At 46.5% G+C, this 19200-nt stretch overlaps 1 protein-coding gene across 3 annotated transcripts in view; it reads left to right on the forward strand.

The window, feature by feature from the left end:
* The window catches only part of ERBIN (erbb2 interacting protein), a 349377-nt gene that overhangs the window by 267878 nt on the left and 62299 nt on the right, over positions 1-19200 (forward strand). For all 3 annotated transcript variants that reach the window (XM_089653472.1, XM_089653471.1, XM_089653473.1), the window contains 2 exons: positions 162-251; positions 9634-9690. In XM_089653472.1, coding sequence (XP_089509598.1) covers positions 162-251; positions 9634-9690 — 147 coding nt within the window. The remainder of the gene's footprint in view (positions 1-161; positions 252-9633; positions 9691-19200) is intronic.

The following is a 19200-nucleotide window of genomic DNA, read 5'->3' on the forward strand; positions in this document are numbered from 1 at the left end:
TGAGTCGTCTGATGTGACAGTTTTATATCCACAATTAATAATTCTGGCATAATCATTAGGGATCTGTGATCAGTTTTGTTGGGGAATGCCAGCACTTCGCATCAGCACCAAACTATTTCCTGTTTACCCATGGTTTGTGTTTATTTTCTTTCTCTCCATAGACTTCCAGATGGGTTTTCACAGCTGTTAAACTTGACTCAGTTATACCTAAATGATGCTTTCCTTGACTTCTTGCCAGCTAATTTTGGCAGGTGAGTACAGAACCTTGTTCACTCTTTTTGCATTATCCTTACGATTTAAAGGAATTAATTTTCTATATTCTAACTTGACAAGTGTACTAAATAGTTTAATAGAGAAGGCACTTTATATGCAGATGTGCTAACAAGGACACAGCTTGACTAGGCAAGATTTGCTTTGTTTGATGTAAGGACAGTCTAGTGGTGAGAAACTGATTTTTCCCATAGGTGTCTATAAAGATACACTCAAGCATTTATTTCCAACATTTAAACATACTTAAAGGAGAAGTATGGCCAAAGCTCTTTTGGCCCTACATCTCCAGTAGGTCACAGGAGTGACCCAGTTTCAACCAACAGTAAATCACTGAGCTGGTCCAGACTATGGAGGCAACGCAAGATTAACCCCTTTGCGCCGTCACACAAACATGCGGCATCACAAAACTGCACTTTTTTCCGTGGGGCCACATATTTGCGTAACTGTGTTTCTGCTGGGAGCGCCGCACAGCGCGCTCCCAGCACAAAGACCGGGGTGTCACTGAGAGCTCCGGGTCCCATTCTAACGATCGGGACCCGAGGCTCCCGATTTTTGGGTCACGTGATCGCTGTGATAGCCTCTGATTGGCTATCACAGTGATCAGTCACTGTACAGCCCAGCCCCCTTGTTTTTTTTTCTCTATGAATGGAGGAGAGAGGTTTATTTATTTATTTATTACAGGTAATTATATACAGCTGTCAATTTGCGCAGCACTTTACATATATATTGTACATTCACATCAGTCCCTAACCCTCAAGGGGCGTACAATCTAAGGTCCTTAACTCACATTCATACATACACATACTAGGGCCAATTTAGACAGGAGCCAATTCACCTACCAGCATGTCTTTGGAGTGTGGGAGGAAACCGGAGTACCCGAAGGAAACCCACGCAGGCACAGAGAGAGCATGCAAACTCCAGGCAGGTGGTGCCATGGTTGGGATTTGAACCAACGACCCGAGTACTGCCAGGCGGAAGTGCTAACCATTTTAGCCACTGTGCTGCCCATTTTCTATACATTGTGTCTCTCTAACTCCTGGCATAGAGGGTGAAAAAAAAATGTTTGTTTAAAAAAAAAAAAAAAGGATAAAAAATAAATAAATGTTAAAAAATAGAGAAAAAATACCTAGATCAAGGTTTGATCTACTTCAGTGCCAGGGTTTGGGTCAAGGTCAGGGTCAAAGGTCAAAAGGTCAGTGTCAAAGGTCAGGTTTTTTTGTTTTTTTTTTATTTTAAATTGGTATCAGTGTCAGTGTGTTTTAGGTAAAAAGAAAAAGTGCACTATTGTTTCTGGGCTGTACTATGGGTACAGACAACAAATAACATACACACATATGGTATCGCTGCTTATGGTAACACACAGCTAAACTAAAAAAAATATTTTTTTTTACTATTCTGGGCCAGTTTTCCTTTGATAAAAAAAAAAAAATCAGGAGATATCCATTACCATTTACCACTAAATGAAAGCCCAATTTGTCCTGAAAAAAAACAAGGTATAATTCACCTGGATGTACAAAGTAGTTGGGATGATATGTACGGTTTTACTAACACATGTCAACGTTGCAAAATTGTGCTTAGGCATTAAGATTTGTTTTACCCTTCGGTGTGAATTGGTTAATGTTGGTATCCACCCAGATGCCTGAGCAGCAGCTGGCTTAGCCTCTCAGCTCACCGCTGAAAGTCTAAGCCATGTGCTTCCACCCTCTTCACAGCCCAGCGCTCTAGTGAGCACTGGAGGGGCAGAGCAGAGAAAGTCACCAGCTCTCTGCTTACTGAAGACCAAGAACCGAGTGATCAACGGTCTATGATCACCCGGTTTTTAGTCTTTGAGGCTGCGTGGGACAGATGCAGCATTGGACCGATACTGTATCCACCTAGGTGAGTATGAATTACTTTTTTAAATCCTACATTTCTCTTTTAACTGACACAAAATGCCCGCAATGTCTGTAACCCTCATCCTGGCATTTGTCTTCTTCTCTTGACTGCTAGCTAAGTTCTTATGGCTGATGGTGTCTTTATCTTCTGAATGAACCTGAATTAAAGTGACTTTATTATTAGAGGGTTAAAATTGAAAAAAGAATAGACAAAGGGAGTGGCTTCATACTTCTCATTCCAGGAGTCTGTGTGTTGAAATTTCATCGTGTTGCTGTTGGATGCTGCATGTATTTCACATTTTGGACACATAGAATACTTGCTTCCCTGCCATAGGCTGTGGTTCCTTCTGCCTTCTAGTGCCCACTACTATGGGCCAGTGGGAGGAACCCCAGCTTGCAGCAAGGGAAGCAGGTATTCCACCCACCTGAATGGTCAGATATTTGCAGCAGCCAAGGAGCAGCACTGCAATGGTATTTCTGCAAATAGGCTGCCAGAATGGTAAATATAGAGCCCCTTCTTTTACAAGCACTGACTTGATAAAACGTAATAAAATAGTACATTTAGTAAATTTGTGCTTGATATGCATACATTTTCAGATAACAAATCTATTACCTATTGGAACACACAAAATATCTGAAGAAGTAATTTAAGTCCTAAAATGCCAAATCTTTCTTTGCTGTCAGGAAGTCAATTTTGTATCAAATCATTTTCATTTTATATGCATTACAGTTTGTAGCAGAATCTTGTGTTGGAGTATACAGAAAGGTGATATTGTTGGTGCACAGCTTGAATGTTACACAGTGTTTTATGAAGAACATTGGGATACTTGTACTAACCCCTGACCTAGTGGTGCTTAGAGCTTATGGTTTGTACTGGATTTATAGATAATTAAGCCTGTTAAACTGGCCATATATTGCTCAAATTTTTGCCAATTCCTGTTGGCTCTGCCGAAATTTGAGCATGCTGTAGTCCTGCCGTCGCTGCTCCGTGTGACAAAAGTCGCGTGGGCATCTTTGGTTTTCAGAGTGTGGAAAAAAACAAAACATGCTGGAGAAATTCAAAGTCTGGCTGAACGTGTTGAAATTTTTTTAATTAAATTTTTTTATTTTTTTTAAGTCAAGTTGTATGCAAATGTTTTATGTAATCTACTATATACAGTATGTGAAGTCAGCAGATCATCTGACTTATGCCAACTGTTTTCATTATTGAACTGAATAAAGGCTTGACTTTTGTGCATTAATATTACTTGTCACTGCCCATATTGTGGTTTGTATGCCGCCATCAGCATTTTGTGAGGTCTGACAGACAGGCACACCCTATTAAACTCTACAGCTCTGCACTGCTGAACTCATGAGCCAGCTTGTAAACTTAGTGCCATGGTTTCATTTACAGAACCCACGTGGGAAATCCCCTCAAAGTGGCTAGCACTATACAGTTTTTAAAGGGTGGTATCTGAAGTCTCTGAGTTTTATGCTGTTGGCCTCACATTGATTGCAGATGCTCTTAAAGATTTCCATTTGGTTGCTTTTCACATGGTGCAATTCTTGTGGGCTTTGTAAAAGAGCTGTGCTTCGAATCTAAATCAATGGCCTGAAAGTCATTGTTCTTGTTCAGCACAGTGCGCTTGTTTTATTTTAGATCTAAATACTTGCTCGCCTTGTCCTGTTGAATAACAGTGTAATATAATAAGAGCGGGGCCCTTCCCAGACAGGTCATGAAACATGCATACTCTTCCAGGACGTAATGTTCACAGCCCTGTTCCAGCGTATGCAATCAGAGGTGGAAGTTTCATAATTGCTCTTTTGTTCCTGATGTGCCTGATAACGGCCGTCTACTCATGAAGAACTGGTTTCAGTTATGGGAGGCAGTCCAAAAGATGTCTTGTGTGGCAGCAGACTGTTTTTATGTTTGCATCTCATACATTTATCCTTCAGTAACAATGGAGAAATAATGAATACTACCACTCTGAAAAATGCTGAGGGTTAGTAATATGGCCAGAGAAATAGGACTATAGGCATTTTTTTCATTCTGGATAGAGTAAGGGAGAGTTGTACCCCCTGGCAGTTTTTTTTTTTTACCATCTGTGTCCCATTGGGGAGATTTACTTTCAGTTCCTGTCCTATAGCCAAAACAGGAATTGAGAGGAAAATTTCTGCACGGGGAGCCATCCTTGCCGGGAGAACACAGTGATTTTTGCTAGTGCAATGTAAAACTCCAACATGCTGGTTGTACAACAATCAAATTGGGTACAATCAGTCTGCTCATAGATGGTTCGAATCTTGGCTAGTCCCTGCTGAACTGGCTGAGATTCGAACCATCTATGGCCATCTTAAGTTACACAACACAATTATTTTATATATTTATCACAGGTATATAGTGCATTGCAGGAATGTGCACAAATTTGTGTGCATTCCTGCAAATCAGAAAAACAATCAGCCATTTTGCAGTTGTTAATGGCACCAAGCAACAAGTGCACGTTCGCGTAGCAACAAAGTAACATGCGTTTTTGGTGCGGTGTGATTTTTTCAAAAGGGCCATGGACTTTTAATGCATTGTTTGCGTGTAGGGAAGTCTGTTGAAAGCAATAGTCTACCTTAAACGGGGTGCACGAAATTGCGCACTTTGCCACACCTGCATAGGTGTGTACAGAGCCTAATATAGCGCAGACAATTTAGGCAGCACTTTTTACAGTGGATATAAAAAGTCTACACACCTCTGTTAAAATGGCAGGTTTCTGTGATGTACAAAAATGAGACAAAGATAAATAATTTCGGAACTATTTCCACTTTTTAATGTGACCTACAAACTGTACAACTTACCGTATTTTTCGCCGTATAAGATGAACTTTTCCTTCCCCAAAACTGGGGGGGAAATGTCAGTGCGTCTTATGGAGCGGCCGGTCCGGTATTTCCACCACGGCCGTGTCAGAATACCGGGCCGGCCGCTCAGCTCTGCAGCGGGACTTTTCCTGTTCCTCTATCCAGCGGCGTGCTGTCTTCCCGGCTTCTGTAGTGTGGGCACTGGGCACGACAGCCGGGTGCCAAGTGCGCATGCGCAAGAAGCGGTGCTTTTTGTGAATGGTAAGGCGGTACCTGGGACACATGACAGATCCCAGAAGCCGCCGGACCAATCACAAAGCGCAAGTGCTTCTCGCTCATGCGCACTGGGCACCCGGCTGTCATGCCGAGCGCCATTACAGAAGCCGGGAAGACAGAGCGCGGCTGGATCGAGGAACAGGTAAGATCAAACAAAAACTCTGCGGAAGTAAGAGCGGGTACCTGTCAAATTTAGGTACCCGCTCCCCACCTCCCCAAAGGTCAGCAGTCATCTCCTGTACTGACCGCAGTCTCTGGTCATCCCTGTGCTGTCCGCAGTCTCTGGTCATCCCTGTGCTGTCCGCAGTCTCTGGTCATCCCTGTGCTGTCCGCAGTCTCTGGTCATCCCTGTGCTGTCCGCAGTCTCTGGTCATCTCCTGTACTGTGTCTGCAGTCCATTAGTTCAGAATTTTTTTTTCCTGTTTTCTGCCTCTAAAACCTAGGTGCGTCTTATGGTCAGGTGCGTCTTATACGGCGAAAAATACGGTAATTGAAAACCAAGCTGAAATCTTTTAGGGGGGGGGGGAGTAAATATAAAAAACTAAAATAATGTGGTTGCATAAGTGTGCACACCCTCTTATAACTGGGGATGTAGCTGTGTTCAGAATTAAGCAATCACATTCAAAATCATGTTAAATAGGAGTCAGTACACACCTGCCATCATTTAAAGTGCCTCTGATTAACCCCAAATAAAGCTCAGCTGTTCTAATAGGTCTTTCCTGACATTTTCTTAATCGCGTCCAACAGCAAAAGCCGTGCTACGCAGAGAGCTTCCAAAGCATCAGGGGGATGTTATTGTTAAAAGGAATCAGTCAGGAGAAGGGTACAAAAGAATTTCCAAGACATTAGATATACCATGGAGCACAGTGAAGACAGTCATCATCAAGTGGAGAAAATATGGTGCAACAGTGACATTACCAAGAACTGGACGTTCCTCCAAAATTGATGAAAAGACAAGAAGAAAACTGGTCTGGGAGGCTGCCAAGAGGCCTACAGCAACATTAAAGGAGCTGCAGGAATATCGTGCAAGTACTTGCTTTGTGGTACATCTGACAACAATCTCCCGTATTCTTCATATGTCTGGGCTATGGGGTAGAGTGGCAAGATGGAAGCCTTTTCTTATGAAGAAAAACATCTAAGCCTGGCTAAATTTTGGAAAAATACACCTGAAGCATGTGGGTAAATGTGTTATGGTCTTATGAAACTAAGGTTGAACTTTTTGGCCATAATTCCAAAAGATATGTTTGGCGCAATAAAAACACTGCACATCACCAAAAGAACACCATACCCACCTGTGACGGACGAGTGATCGCTGCCAGCAATATGCGACGATCCACGATTGCTGTCACCAATATGTGACGAATGCGGCCTCAGACCCCAGACCTTCTCACCTAACTCGTGACCGAAGGACTAGCCAATCTAAAACCGCGATGTCACGTGCGTAACAATGCCACACTCAGCTGCACCCTGCACAACGATTTTCCAGCTAATTGCACCACAATCGATGCATCGGCAGCCTGAATGTGATTGTTACTGGGTCAGGTTAATTACACAATTAACCTTTCACACTGCCACCACCTCCTTTTTGTACAGAGAAAGAGGAAACTCGACGATATCAGCTATAACACTATAATGGTTGAGATAATTGTCTGTATAAAACGGTCACCGCAGGCCGGTTATACAGAGGGTTAAACAAACACAGTCTCTTCTTTTTTCATCATGCTTCAGACCACCTGCTGATTGCAGTTACATACGAGCTTTCTGACATCTGAGGAGGGCACACTCTGTATGTCCGCTGGTCCGGCTGGAGGTTATTCTTATTCATGTGATGTCCGCCCATGCCATTTCTCTTTGAGGAGCTACTGGTTGGAAAGGACCCAGAGGTGATCTGCAATATGCTTTGTGGCCCTGTGGGGTCATAGAGTGGAGGTGAGAGGCCATTGCAGCCAGACTGCCTTGGATCACGTTTGGAGTGTGCTGTGATTCACCTGCACGTTTTAAAGATATGAACTATGGACACTGCATTTTGCACTAAGCCACTATTATCTACCTGTTAAGGGTTTTTTGCCTGTTCCCATATCCCCCGGTGGATGTGGGTTATCTACTATCATATTTAGTTTATTATATGTGTTTTCTGTTAGCGCTGCATCATTTTTATATATTAAACAAACACAGTAGCATCTCTTTTAGAGGCAGGAATTCGTAAATTGCAGTTAGGAGCTATAAAACAGTTTCACACTTTCAGAAGGAAAGATTTATTACTAAAAGGTCAAACGGGTGCAATAAAAATATTTACAGAAAAAGATGTAACTAAGATATATATATATATATATATATATATATATATATATATATATATATATAAAGAGACCAACAGCACAGCAAAGAGATATCAGAGAGAGGTGAAAGGGTTAAGGTACTTGCCAAAGTCCTGGGTTAGCAGATCCAAGTTTCAGAGCGAAAGGGCACGGGTCTCCCCAGGTGATACTGATGTTAAAAAGGGAGACGTCTTCAACTTTTTTCTCCTTAGGCCTGACAACCCAATTTGTAGTTCCCTAGCAGGGGGTGTCTCTAAAATCAAGGACCAATACCCCGTTTAGGGTGTGGAGGTCTGGGTGTAGCCCTAAACTAGAACCAAAATCTCGTGTAGTTCATATTTTGGCTCAAAACTTTTCCTATGCACAAGTGACACTCCACCCGAGGGTAGATTATGATGCAGACACGTCTGAGGATTGATTAGATATGAATTATGAAATTGTACACTGAATGGTTCCCGAGATCTACTTTTCTGCTATCCTATGTATTGAGACAAAGAGAGTGACCCATCAAATTGTTCGTCTCCTCTTAGCCAATCTGACGAAATGTCTGGTTTTTATGTAAGTCGCTCATATTCCAAGATACGAGACATAGGGAAAAAATGGATTTTGAAAAGTGTTTATCTGATTGTGTTTCCTGGGAATGTTCTTTGAACTCCTGGGAAAGCTTGCCTTATCTTATACGAAGTGTTACATTGCACAGGTTCTTTGGACAGCTAGGCCCCAGCTCCCTTGGAGACTTTATAGCTCCTAGCCCCCTGCTGGGCCCTGGCCTCCTGTGACACTCCTAACACACACACACACACACACACACCTGTGACTGTCAGAGAGGGAGGGGGGAAGAATGAGGGAATAACATGGATACTCTTAACAAAATGGAGGTAGTGTCCTGCCTCTGGTGTGCATGTTCACGACACCACCGTGAAGCATGGTGGTAGCAGCATCATGCTTTGGGGCTGTTTTTCTTCAGCTGGGACTGGGGCCTTAATCAAGGTAGAGGGAATTATGCACAGTTCCAAATACCAGTCAATATTGGCACAAACACTTCAGACGTCTGTTAGAAGGCTGAACATGAAGAGAAACTTCATCTTTGAACATAACAACCCAAAGCATACATGGAAATCCGCAAAGGAATGGCTTCACCAGAAGAAGATTAAAGTTTTGGAATGGCTCAGCCAGAGCCCAGACCTGAATCTGATTGAACATCTGTGGGGTGATCTGAAGAGGGCTGTGCACAGGAGCTGCCCTCACAATCTGACAGATTTGGAGTGTTTTTGCAAAGAAGAGTGGGCAAATATTGCCAAGTCAAGATGGGCCGTGCTGATAGACTCATACCCAAAAAGACTGAGTGCTGAAATCAAATCAAAAGGTGCTTCAACAAAGTATTAATGTAAGGGTGTGCACACTTATGTAACTATATTATTGTATTGTTTTATTTTTACTTCCCTCCACCTAAAAGATTTCAGTTTGTTGTTCAACAGTTTATAGGTTACATTAAAGGTGGAAAAAGATCTGAAATTATTTATCTTTGTCATTTTTTTACATCACAGAAACCTGACATTTTAACAGGGGTGTGTAGACTTTTTATATCCACTGTATACTGTACATTCACATCAGTCCATGCCCTCATGGAGCATACAGTCTAAGGTCCCTAGCCTACATGGTGATATACATGCATATACATACTAGAACCAATTTCGGCAGGAGCCAATTAACCTACTAGCATGTCTTTGGAGTGTGGGAGGAAAGTACGCAAGGAAACCTGCAGGCACAGGGAGAACATGCAGATAGTGTCCTGACTGGAAATTGAACTAGTGACCCCAATGTGGCAAAGCAGGAATACAGTGAACCATTCTAGAAAATGTTTGCTCTCTGTTCGTTCTTTGCTTATATTTTGGAAATTTTGCATATAGTGTATGAAAAAGCCAACTATAAAAAATCTAATTCTGCTATACTCCTTTGCATTTGCTGTTTTGAAGACTTATATTATCCTTAAGATATTCTTTTCCCTATTGAGATGCATAAAGAGCCTTAACAGAACATCATTTTCTGACTGCATGTATGAATGATTGCTGCAGGTTGACAAAACTTCAAATTCTGGAGCTTCGGGAAAACCAGTTGAAAATGTTACCAAAGTAAGTGACTTTTTTTGTTTGTATAATTTTTAACTTACACTGATACGTAAATTAATCTTATAAGCGATTGTTATTCTTGTGATCAAATCTGGGAGATCCAGGAATTACATTACATTACATTGAGTTTATATAGCGCCAAAGGGTTTGCTCAGCGCTGTACAATAGAGGGGGGGACAATACATGAAACATTACAGCAGCTACGAACTGCACACGAGGGGTAAGAGGGCCCTACTCTTTCGAGCTTACAATCTGGGAGGGAGGGGGTAGTGGTACAGGAGGAAGTGGCTGTGGGGGATGGAGTGGTAGGAGGAATGAAGGAGAGCAGCAGTTAGGTGAGGGTGGGGTAGGCTTCCCTGAAGAGGTGGGTTTTCAGGGAGCGCCTGAAGGTGAGGAGGGAAGGTGACAGTCTGATGGATTGGGGTAGTGAGTTCCAGAGGATGGGGGAGGACCTGGAGAAGTCTTGCAGACGTGCGTGTGAGGAGGAGACCAGGGAGCAAGATAGAAGGAGGTCCTGTGAAGAGCGAAGGGTACGGGTAGGGTGGTACTTGGGAATCAGGTCGGTGAGGTAGTTAGGGGCAGTGTTGTGAATGGCTTTGTAGGTCAGAGTGAGTAGTTTGAATTTGATGCGTTGGGCGATAGGGAGCCAGTGGAGGGAGAGGCAGAGGGGGGTGGCAGAGGTGGAGCGGCTGGTGAGGTGGATGAGTCTGGCAGCTGAGTTCAGGATGGTCTGAAGCGGGGAGAGTTTGCACTGGGGTAGGCCGGTGAGGAGGGAGTTGCAGTAGTCAAGGCGTGAGATAATCAGGGAGTGCACAAGTAGTTTAGCGGTGTCTGGGGTAAGGAAGGTGCGTATTTTGGCGATATTGCGGAGGTGGAGCCTGCATGTGTTTGTCAGTGATTTGACATGAGGTTGGAAGGAGAGGTTAGAGTCCAGAATGACCCCAAGGACTTTGGCTTGCGGGGCGGGATTGATGGTGGTGATGTTAGTAGTGATGGATAGGATGGGGGGGGGGGGCGCGGGCAGGAGGGAAGACGAGAAGCTCGGTTTTGGAGAGGTTGAGTTTGAGGAAATGGAGCGACATCCAGTCAGAGATGTCGTTTAGGAGGTGAGTGATGCGGGCGGAGAAAGTGGAGGTGAGGTGAGGGGTGGAGAGGTAAATTTGAGTGTCATCAGCATAGAGATGGTAGTTGAAGCCGTGGGAGTGTATGAGTTTGCCAAGGGAGGAGGTGTAGATGGAGAAGAGAAGGGGTCCAAGGACAGAGCCCTGGGGGACCCCAACAGAGAGGGGGAGGGAAGGGGAGGTGGCACCATTGTAGGAAACGCTGAAGGAGCGTCGGGATAGGTAAGAGGAGAACCAGGAGAGAGCGGTGTCTCTGACGCCAAGGGAGAATAGTTTATTAAGGAGGAGGGGGTGGTCAACTGTGTCGAAGGCCGCGGAGAGGTCCAGGAGGAGGAGGACAGAGTAGTCGCCTTTGGCTTTGGCGGTAAGTAGGTCGTTGGTGATTTTGAGGAGGGCGGTTTCGGTGGAGTGTAGGGGACGGAAGCCGGACTGTAGTGGATCAAGGAGGTTGTTGTCAGTTAGGTGGGCGCTTAGGCGGTTGTAGACTAAGCGCTCCAGGAGTTTGGAAGTGAGTGGCAGCAGGGAGATGGGTCTGAGGTTGTTTGGGTCAGAGGGGTCCAGGGAGGGCTTTTTGAGTATGGGGGTGATGTGCGCATGCTTTAGGGGGGAGGGGAATACGCCGGTAGAGAGGGAGAGATTGAAGATGTGGGTGAGGGAGCAGATGAGGGAAGAGGGGGGTGACTGGAGGAGTCGAGAGGGGATAGGGTCTAGGGGGCAGGTAGTGAGGCGGGCTTCAGAGAAGACCCTGGTGACTTCCTCAGTGGTAGCGGGGCTGAAGGAGTGCAGAGCTGGTGGGGTTACGGTAAGCGGGGTCTTGGGTGTGGAGGGGGGCAGTGCGGTTGCGAGGTCAGAGGAGGGAAGAGATGAGGGGGAGATAGGGGGGGGGAGGCTAGGTGGGGAGGTAGATTGCGAGTTGACTATGTCCTGACGGATAGCATCAATTTTATTGTGGAAATGAGTGGCAATCTCGTGGGCGGTGAGTGAGGTACTGAGTGGAGGAGGGGGGGGAGAGAGCAGGGAGTTGAAGGTGGAGAAGAGTCGGCGAGGGCAGGAGGAGAGGGTGTTAATCAGGTTTACGAAGTAAGCCCGCTTGGCGGCGTGGAGGGAGGAGGTGTAAGTGAGGAAGGCAGATTTGTAGAGGGAGAATGAACGGGGGGACCTGGTTTTGCGCCATAGTCTCTCCAGCGCACGACTGCGACGTTTGAGGCATTTAGTGTGGTCGTTCTGCCATGGTTGGAGCGGTCTGGGTTTGATGTAGCGTGTGGTTAGGGGTGCCAGAGAGTCTAGGGTAGCTGATAGTGAGTCGTTGTACGTGTTAGTGGCTAGGTCAGGACAAGACAGTGGAAGGATGCTGTCGTGTAGGCGGTCGGCAGCTGAGTGGAGGGGGGCCGGGTTCAGGTTGCGAAGGTTGCGGCTGGTGATGGTTTGGCGCTCTGGGGGGGGGGAGTTAGGGGAAGGGGAGATGGAGAACGTGAGGAGGTGGTGGTCGGAGAGAGGGAAGGGGGTGTTAGAGAACTGGTTGAGGGTACAGAGGTGGGAGAAGACGAGGTCCAGGGTGTTCCCAATGATGTGGGTGGAGGATTGAGTGTGCTGTGTGAGCGCGAAGGAGGAGGTTAGGTGGAGGAATTGGGAAGTAGCCGGGCTGTTGTCATTGATGGGGATATTGAAGTCCCCGAGGATGATGGTTGGTAGCTCAGAGGAGAGGAAGAAGGGAAGCCAGGCAGCGAAGTCATCCAGGAAGCGGGGTATGGATCCGGGAGGCCTGTAGATCACTGCGATCCTTAGGGGGGTGGGTGAGAAGAGCCGGATGCAGTGAGCCTCGAAGGAGGAGAAAGTTAGGGAGGGAGGATTAGGGAGGACCTGGAAGGTGCTCAGCGGTGATAGGAGCAGGCCGACCCCACCACCTTTGTGACCGCTCAGTCTTGGTGAATGGGACCAGACGAGACCTCCATAGGAGAGTGCCGCAGGGGAGGTGGAGTCAGTGGCCTGTACCCAGGTTTCGGTGATGGCTAGGAGGTTAAGGGAGCGGGAGATAAAGAGGTCATGGATGGCAGTAAGTTTGTAGCAGACCGAGCGGGCGTTCAGGAGTGCAACCGAGAGAGGGGGGATGGATGCGGGGAGAAGGGGCACAGATATGAGGTTGAGGGGGTTACGGCAGCTGGCGGGAGCAGGGGGGTCCCTAGTGGAGGGGTGAGGTGGCGAGGGGCCAGGGTTCGGGGAGATGTCCCCAGCAGATAGGAGAAGGAGAAGGGTGAGGAAGGTGGCATGGGAATGGGAAGTGTAGGAGCGTGTGGGTCTGATAGTGGTGGCACGTGGGTCGACGGGGGAGTGGAGTAGCAGGAGGAGGTGGTGAGTGCCGTAGTGGGGAGAGGGGAGTAGTGAAGGGGCAATGTAGAGCTGTTTTGGGGGGGTAGGCGGGTAGAGGGAGGTGATTTTTGGGATGGTGGAGAGGAAAATGAGGAGGAGGAGTGCAGGAGGCATGTTGGGGTGGGTGCGGTGACAGTTGGGTCAGGGGAGGTGAAGGGATACAGGTCAGGGCAAGGTGTGTGGGGAATCTGTGTTACCATGGGAGAGTCATTTGAGTCCTTCTGTAGGGGTAGAGTGAGGGTGGAGGGCGGCAGCTGGTTGGCAGCAGTCTGTGGGTGCAGTAAGCTGGCGACCATGGGTGCTGTGGCATGTCTTCAGTGGGTACGGTGGTTCGGCTAGTGGAGGGGTCGTAGGGTGCGATGGCTGGGGGTGATGGTAGGCACGGCGACTGGTGATGCTGGCGGCTCGGTGACTGGGGTTGTTGAGGCCAGGCGTCGGGTGCTGAGGGCTCGGCGTCGTGAGGCGCTGAAGGTGTTGAAGGATCGTCATCAGAGTCGAGCGGGGCGTTGCGGTAGCGATCGTCGGCCCTGCGTGGTTTGTGCTCAACCGTGATCTGTTGCGGCCGGTAGGAGAGACCGCAGCTTCAAGGGTCGTGGTGGGCCATTAGTCGCCGGGGCGTCGCCAGAGGGAATAGCGTGCCGGAAATCAGGGTGCTGGGCGAGCGTTCCCTGGTGTGGTGGCTGGCTGGTAATCCCAGGTGGGGTGGTGGGCAGGGGATCCCCGGTGGGATGGTGGCCGTGCTATCCCTGGTGGGGTAGTAGCGATCCCTGGAGGGATAGTGGCTTAGGGTCCCTGGTGGTTTGGGGTTTCAGGTGGATGGTGGGATCCCTGAGTGAGTGAGTCCCTGGAGGCTGGCGGTGTGATGGTGGTTGGGCTCCCTGGTGGGTAGTGGGCGCCCCTGGTGAAGTACCTGGTGTCCTGGAGCGTCGGTGGATCCCTCCTGGGTTAGCAGGACCGTTGGTGGTGGTGGTAGCTTCCCGGAGCAGCAGAGGCGTCCCGCCGCGGCCGCAATTCCCGCCGCGATTCCAGCCACGGCTGGCAGGAAACACCGCGGCTTCGGGTGCCGCGGTAGGCCTCAGGCTGCTGCGAACCGCCGGAGCTCCGCTGGAGGGACGGAGTGACTGTGGGTGTTGGTGGGGACCTCGGCAGCAGACACAGGGGCCCGGATGGGCCCTGATGGCAGCGGTAGGGGCGCAGGGGTGATCCCCTGATCGGCGGGGACCGAGGAGCGGAGTGGCAGTAGTCCGGGCTGATGTCCGGCGATCCTGGTCGGCCGCGCCAGAAATCGAGGCCGCGGCTTCAGGTGCCGGGTAGGCCGCAAGTCCCGGAGCTCCGGGAGAAAGGTCCAGTGGCCTTCCCTGGCTGGCGAACAGGGACCGGAGGGTCGTGGGGCCCCCGTCAGGGTCCGCTGCCGCCCAGATGGCAGCGGATTGGGGCCGGGGGAGCAGGAGCTCGCCGAGACACGTCCGTCTCGCCGGACGTCCGGATGTTTTTATACATGTTTAAACCAAATACATGTTTAAACCAAATGTACAGGTTGTATGGAAGACAACAGAAGCCTTATAGAATGAACGCATGTACATGGGCAGTATTCAAATAGAGGCTGCTCATTTAGTAAAGGGAATGTTCACTTTCTAAAATAAATTTGGTAATCAAGGTGAACCTGTGTTTGCTTTGCATACCCTATCATCTGCAAATTATTCTAGCCATATTGCTTCTTAAAAAAAAAAAAAAAACATGCAAAACCCTGTTGGTTAAAGAAGAACTCCAGGTTAGGCAAAAAAATCACCCATTAGTACACCCCCTACACAAAACACTAAACAGTTAATAAGATTTGGAAAATATTTTTCATTTAGGAGCAAAGTCTAATTGAATTTTTATGACCTCATCTCTAATTCAAAAGATAACCGCATCTGCTCTGCCAAGGAGGAGGAGTAACAGCAGGGATCACATCATATCCTCTCCTATTTCTCTGCTGTAAAAGGAAACTACAGTTTCCATCAATCACAGGGAATTGTAGTGAATGTGGGTGGGTACACTAGGCCTGTACATGCTGAATGTGTCCGAGAGTCTCAGTTCAGCCACCACTGCAGTTGGGGCTGAATTACATCACTGCTTCCTGATAACTGATAAAAGAACTACAGAGGGGATGTGCCAAGACCAGTGGCTGGGGAAATAGGAGGCATAGTGGCCACTGGTTTTACAAACAGAAAACCAAACAGAATGAACAGTTTGATTTGAAAATGAGTAGTCTATTTCAGAGCAACTATTGCGTGAACCGGAAGATGGATGCCTTATTCAGTGAAGGTAGAAAATCAGCAAAAAGGACATGTAAATAAGTCTTTGCCTGGAATTCTTCTTTAAGGAATGGTTAAGAGAACAAAGTTGCATATAGGAATGCCCGGTCACATGACCTGTCTCTTTTCCAACTACGGAGTGTTTTTCAGCAGCATCATGCAGCAAACACTCCATAGGACACCACTGGCTCCATCCCATAGTCTGCATTTTATGAACTACTTGTACAATGTGGAGCACAGTCGGAGTAAGCGCTATGGTGTCTGGTGAAGAACAGACATCAGTATCTAACTGGACCCCTATGTGTAACAAAATCTTTCTTTTGTTCATTGGAGGACACATCTCTGCTTTAGAGAACTGCCAACTGCAAGTGGTAAAATACACGTTGGTGATAATCTAGGGCAAAGTAGTGTTCTCCAATAACTGAACGGAATTAGTTAAATCATTTTTTTCCTTTGGGCTTTCCTTCATTACGTTGGTTAAAGTATAAAAAAAAAAAAAAAAAGCATCCCATGGAAGAGAGCCTTCATTATTCCACCCAATGACATGCTCTATCATCGTCATCTTCTGCTCCAGGGCTACTAAAGTCTCTTCAGGCTTTTTGCAATGCACGCAGTGTAAGGTTAACGGTGCCAGGTGGCTGCACAGGGAGGAGAAGTATGTGTCCTGGCTGTGGTTGTTGTTTGAGTCATTAGGACACACCCTGCATTATGCTGCCAGAGCTGGGATAAGGGTGTTTATTGAACTGGCATTCCACATAATCATACACTTGGATCTCTGCGCATTTCACTGCTCTGTTCATTCTGCATCTGACAATGTTTATCATCCGACCAGCTTAACAACAATCCTGTGTCTGTTCATGATGTTTTAAGAAAGAAAAGATTCAGCTGGCTGCCAGAAAGAAAAGCAAACAAAGTACTAACAGTTTGTCAGCTGGGAGTCCTCCTAGTTTAGGTCTACTCTCATCAGAAGTCAGCTTGATTTCCCAGTTCTTGGTCAAGTTGATTTACTATAGCAGTCGAGGCATTTTGAAAAATGTGTGTTAAGTTTACAAAGTTATAGTAAATAGGTTGAACCCGAGTTCAATTTAAATGCCCAATCGTGTAGGGAGGGGGAGTATTGTTGCTAGCATGTGATTGGTTGATTGAAGTGAACATCTTATTTACTCAGCTCAGTGAACATTCCGTTTGAGAAGTCATTATTCCTTTAGGACAGATTTACGCTGATTTTGTTATGGTGTCACATGGTAAAAAGCACCTTACCATAACACATGGTAACTCATGATCCGTGGTACGGTGCATTGCAAATGACCATTCAACAAACAACTACAGTAGCAGGCAACAAACCCCCTGAACTGAAGCACAACACAACTTGTGGGTCTGCAGGGTCCTCTCTTTATGGCCACCCTCCTTGCTGGAACACAGAATAAAACCTAAAAAAAATCCCAGAAGAGGGGAAAAAAAAAAGAAAATATACTCTTCTTTCCCTTTGCTTCTGTAGTGCATGGGGTGATGTTGTCATTCTACTAATGCAATCCCGGATTCCCTCCTACCCCCCAAAGTATCTCTTTTAAAGTGGACCTGAAGTCAAAAAGTAAACGTGCTATGTTTTAATAGAAACCCCTATTCAATCAGCGCAACACACCCTAAAATAATACGATAGTTGCTGCTAAAACACTGTTAGTGACTTCACAACACCTGTACCAAAATGAATAACAAAATGTAATGCAATAGACTAATAATTCATAAAAAATAAAATATATTAAACAATAATTAAAGTTCCATGAAAAAGTCTCTTGTAGCACCACTGCAATCTGTATAGGATAAATCTCCTCTTCAGCGCCAACCTTGCCACCACCATTAGGTGAAAAACCTGCTCACCTCTCTTTATGACCTCATCAGTAGGTCATTATGCGCTCAACCTCTCTTTATGACCTCATCAGTAGGTCATTATGCGCTCAACATGTGGACACACTTGTGTACACCCTCTGTGGTCTTCCTCCAGCTACTCTCCTGTGCTATGTTTTATGGAACATCTAGAAATGTAAATTGTACTTTTGCCCTTCAGGATGCTGCCCTGAGTGACCAGTTTCCAGAACTATGAAGGTTAACAGCAGCGGCTTCTATTCTAGAAGGTTGTTGTGATTTCCTGCTCTCGCCTGCCTTCTCTGCCATGCATAAAACGCATCTTGCTACACTTCTATGATGTACACAGTTCTGTGAATGGAAGAGGAGTTTAATGACAGCATCTGCTTCGCTCATTCATAGAACTCAATGGATCATGGGAGTGTAGTAAGATGAGTTATGTGAATGGCAGAAGAGGCAAGAGAGGGCAGGCTGGTGGTACACCTTTCCAGAATAGAAGCCTCTGCTGTTAACCTTTACAATGCCTGAAGCCAGCCGCTCAGGGGAGTATCTGGCGGCAGTGAAAGAGACAGAGCACGGAGGATTATGAGCACAAGCAGTCCACCTGCATTTAGAACTGTAATTTTTTTTTTTCAGTTTTGGACAGGAACAAAGAAAGGTTAGAATCTGTCAAGTTTTTTTTTTTTTGGGATATCCCCAATGGGGAGATTTCACTTTCTCTTTTATGTTATGGAGACAAAGTGAGGAAAATCTCTCCAATAGGGGCCCAGCCAGCAAAACAAAACACTTTTATTAGTAGGTTTTTGTTGCTGTATACAGTGGGGCAAAAAAGTATTTTGTCAGCCACCAATTGTGCAAGTTCTCCCACTTAAAAAGATGAGAGGCCTGTAATTGGCATCATAGATAGACCTCAACTATGAGAGACAAAATGAAAAACAAAATCCAGACAATCCCATTGGCTGATTTGGAAAGATTTTATTTGCAAATTATGGTGGAATATAAGTATTTGGTCACCTACAAACAAGCAAGATTTCTGGCTCTCACAGACCTGTACCCTCTTCTTTAAGAGGCTCCTCTGTCCTGCACGCATTACCTGTATCAATGGCACCTGTTTGAGGTTGTGGACAGGTGTCTTTTATACTAATAACAAGTTCAAACAGTCACACTCCAAACTCCACTATGGTGAAGACCAGAGAGCTGTCGAAGGACACCAGAAACAAAATTGTAGACCTGCACCAGGCTGGGAAGACTGAATCTGCAATAGGCAAGCAGCTTGGTGTGAACAAATCAACTGTGGGAGCAATAATTAGAAAATGGAAGACATACAAGACCACTGATAATCTCCCTCGATCTGGGGCTCCACGCAAGATCTCACCCCGTGGGGTCAAAATGATCACATGAACGGTGAGCAAAAATCCCAGGACCACACGGGGGGACCTAGTGAATGACCTGAAGAGAGCTGGGACCAACGTAACAAAGGCTACCATCAGTAACACACTACGCCGCCAGGGACTCAGATCCTGCAGTGCCAGACGTGTCCCCCTGCTTACGCCAGTACATGTCCGGGCCCATCTGAAGTTTGCTAGAGAGCATTTAGATGATCCAGAAGAGGATTGGGAGAATGTCATATAGTCAGATGAAACCAAAATAGAACTGTTTGGTAGAAACACAACTCGTCATGTTTGGTGGAGAGAGAATGCTGAGTTGCATCCAAAGAACACCATACCTACTGTGAAGCATGGGGGTGGCAACATCATGCTTTGGGGCTGTTTCTCCACAAAGGGACCAGGACGACTGATCCATGTACAGGACAGAATGTATGGGGCCATTTTGAATGCAAACCTCCTTCCATCAGCAAGGTCATT

This window comes from Staurois parvus, unplaced genomic scaffold (genome assembly GCF_062004578.1).
Source record: "Staurois parvus isolate SC_StPar_1 unplaced genomic scaffold, SC_StPar_1.0 ptg000714l, whole genome shotgun sequence".
Taxonomy (NCBI): domain Eukaryota; kingdom Metazoa; phylum Chordata; class Amphibia; order Anura; family Ranidae; genus Staurois; species Staurois parvus.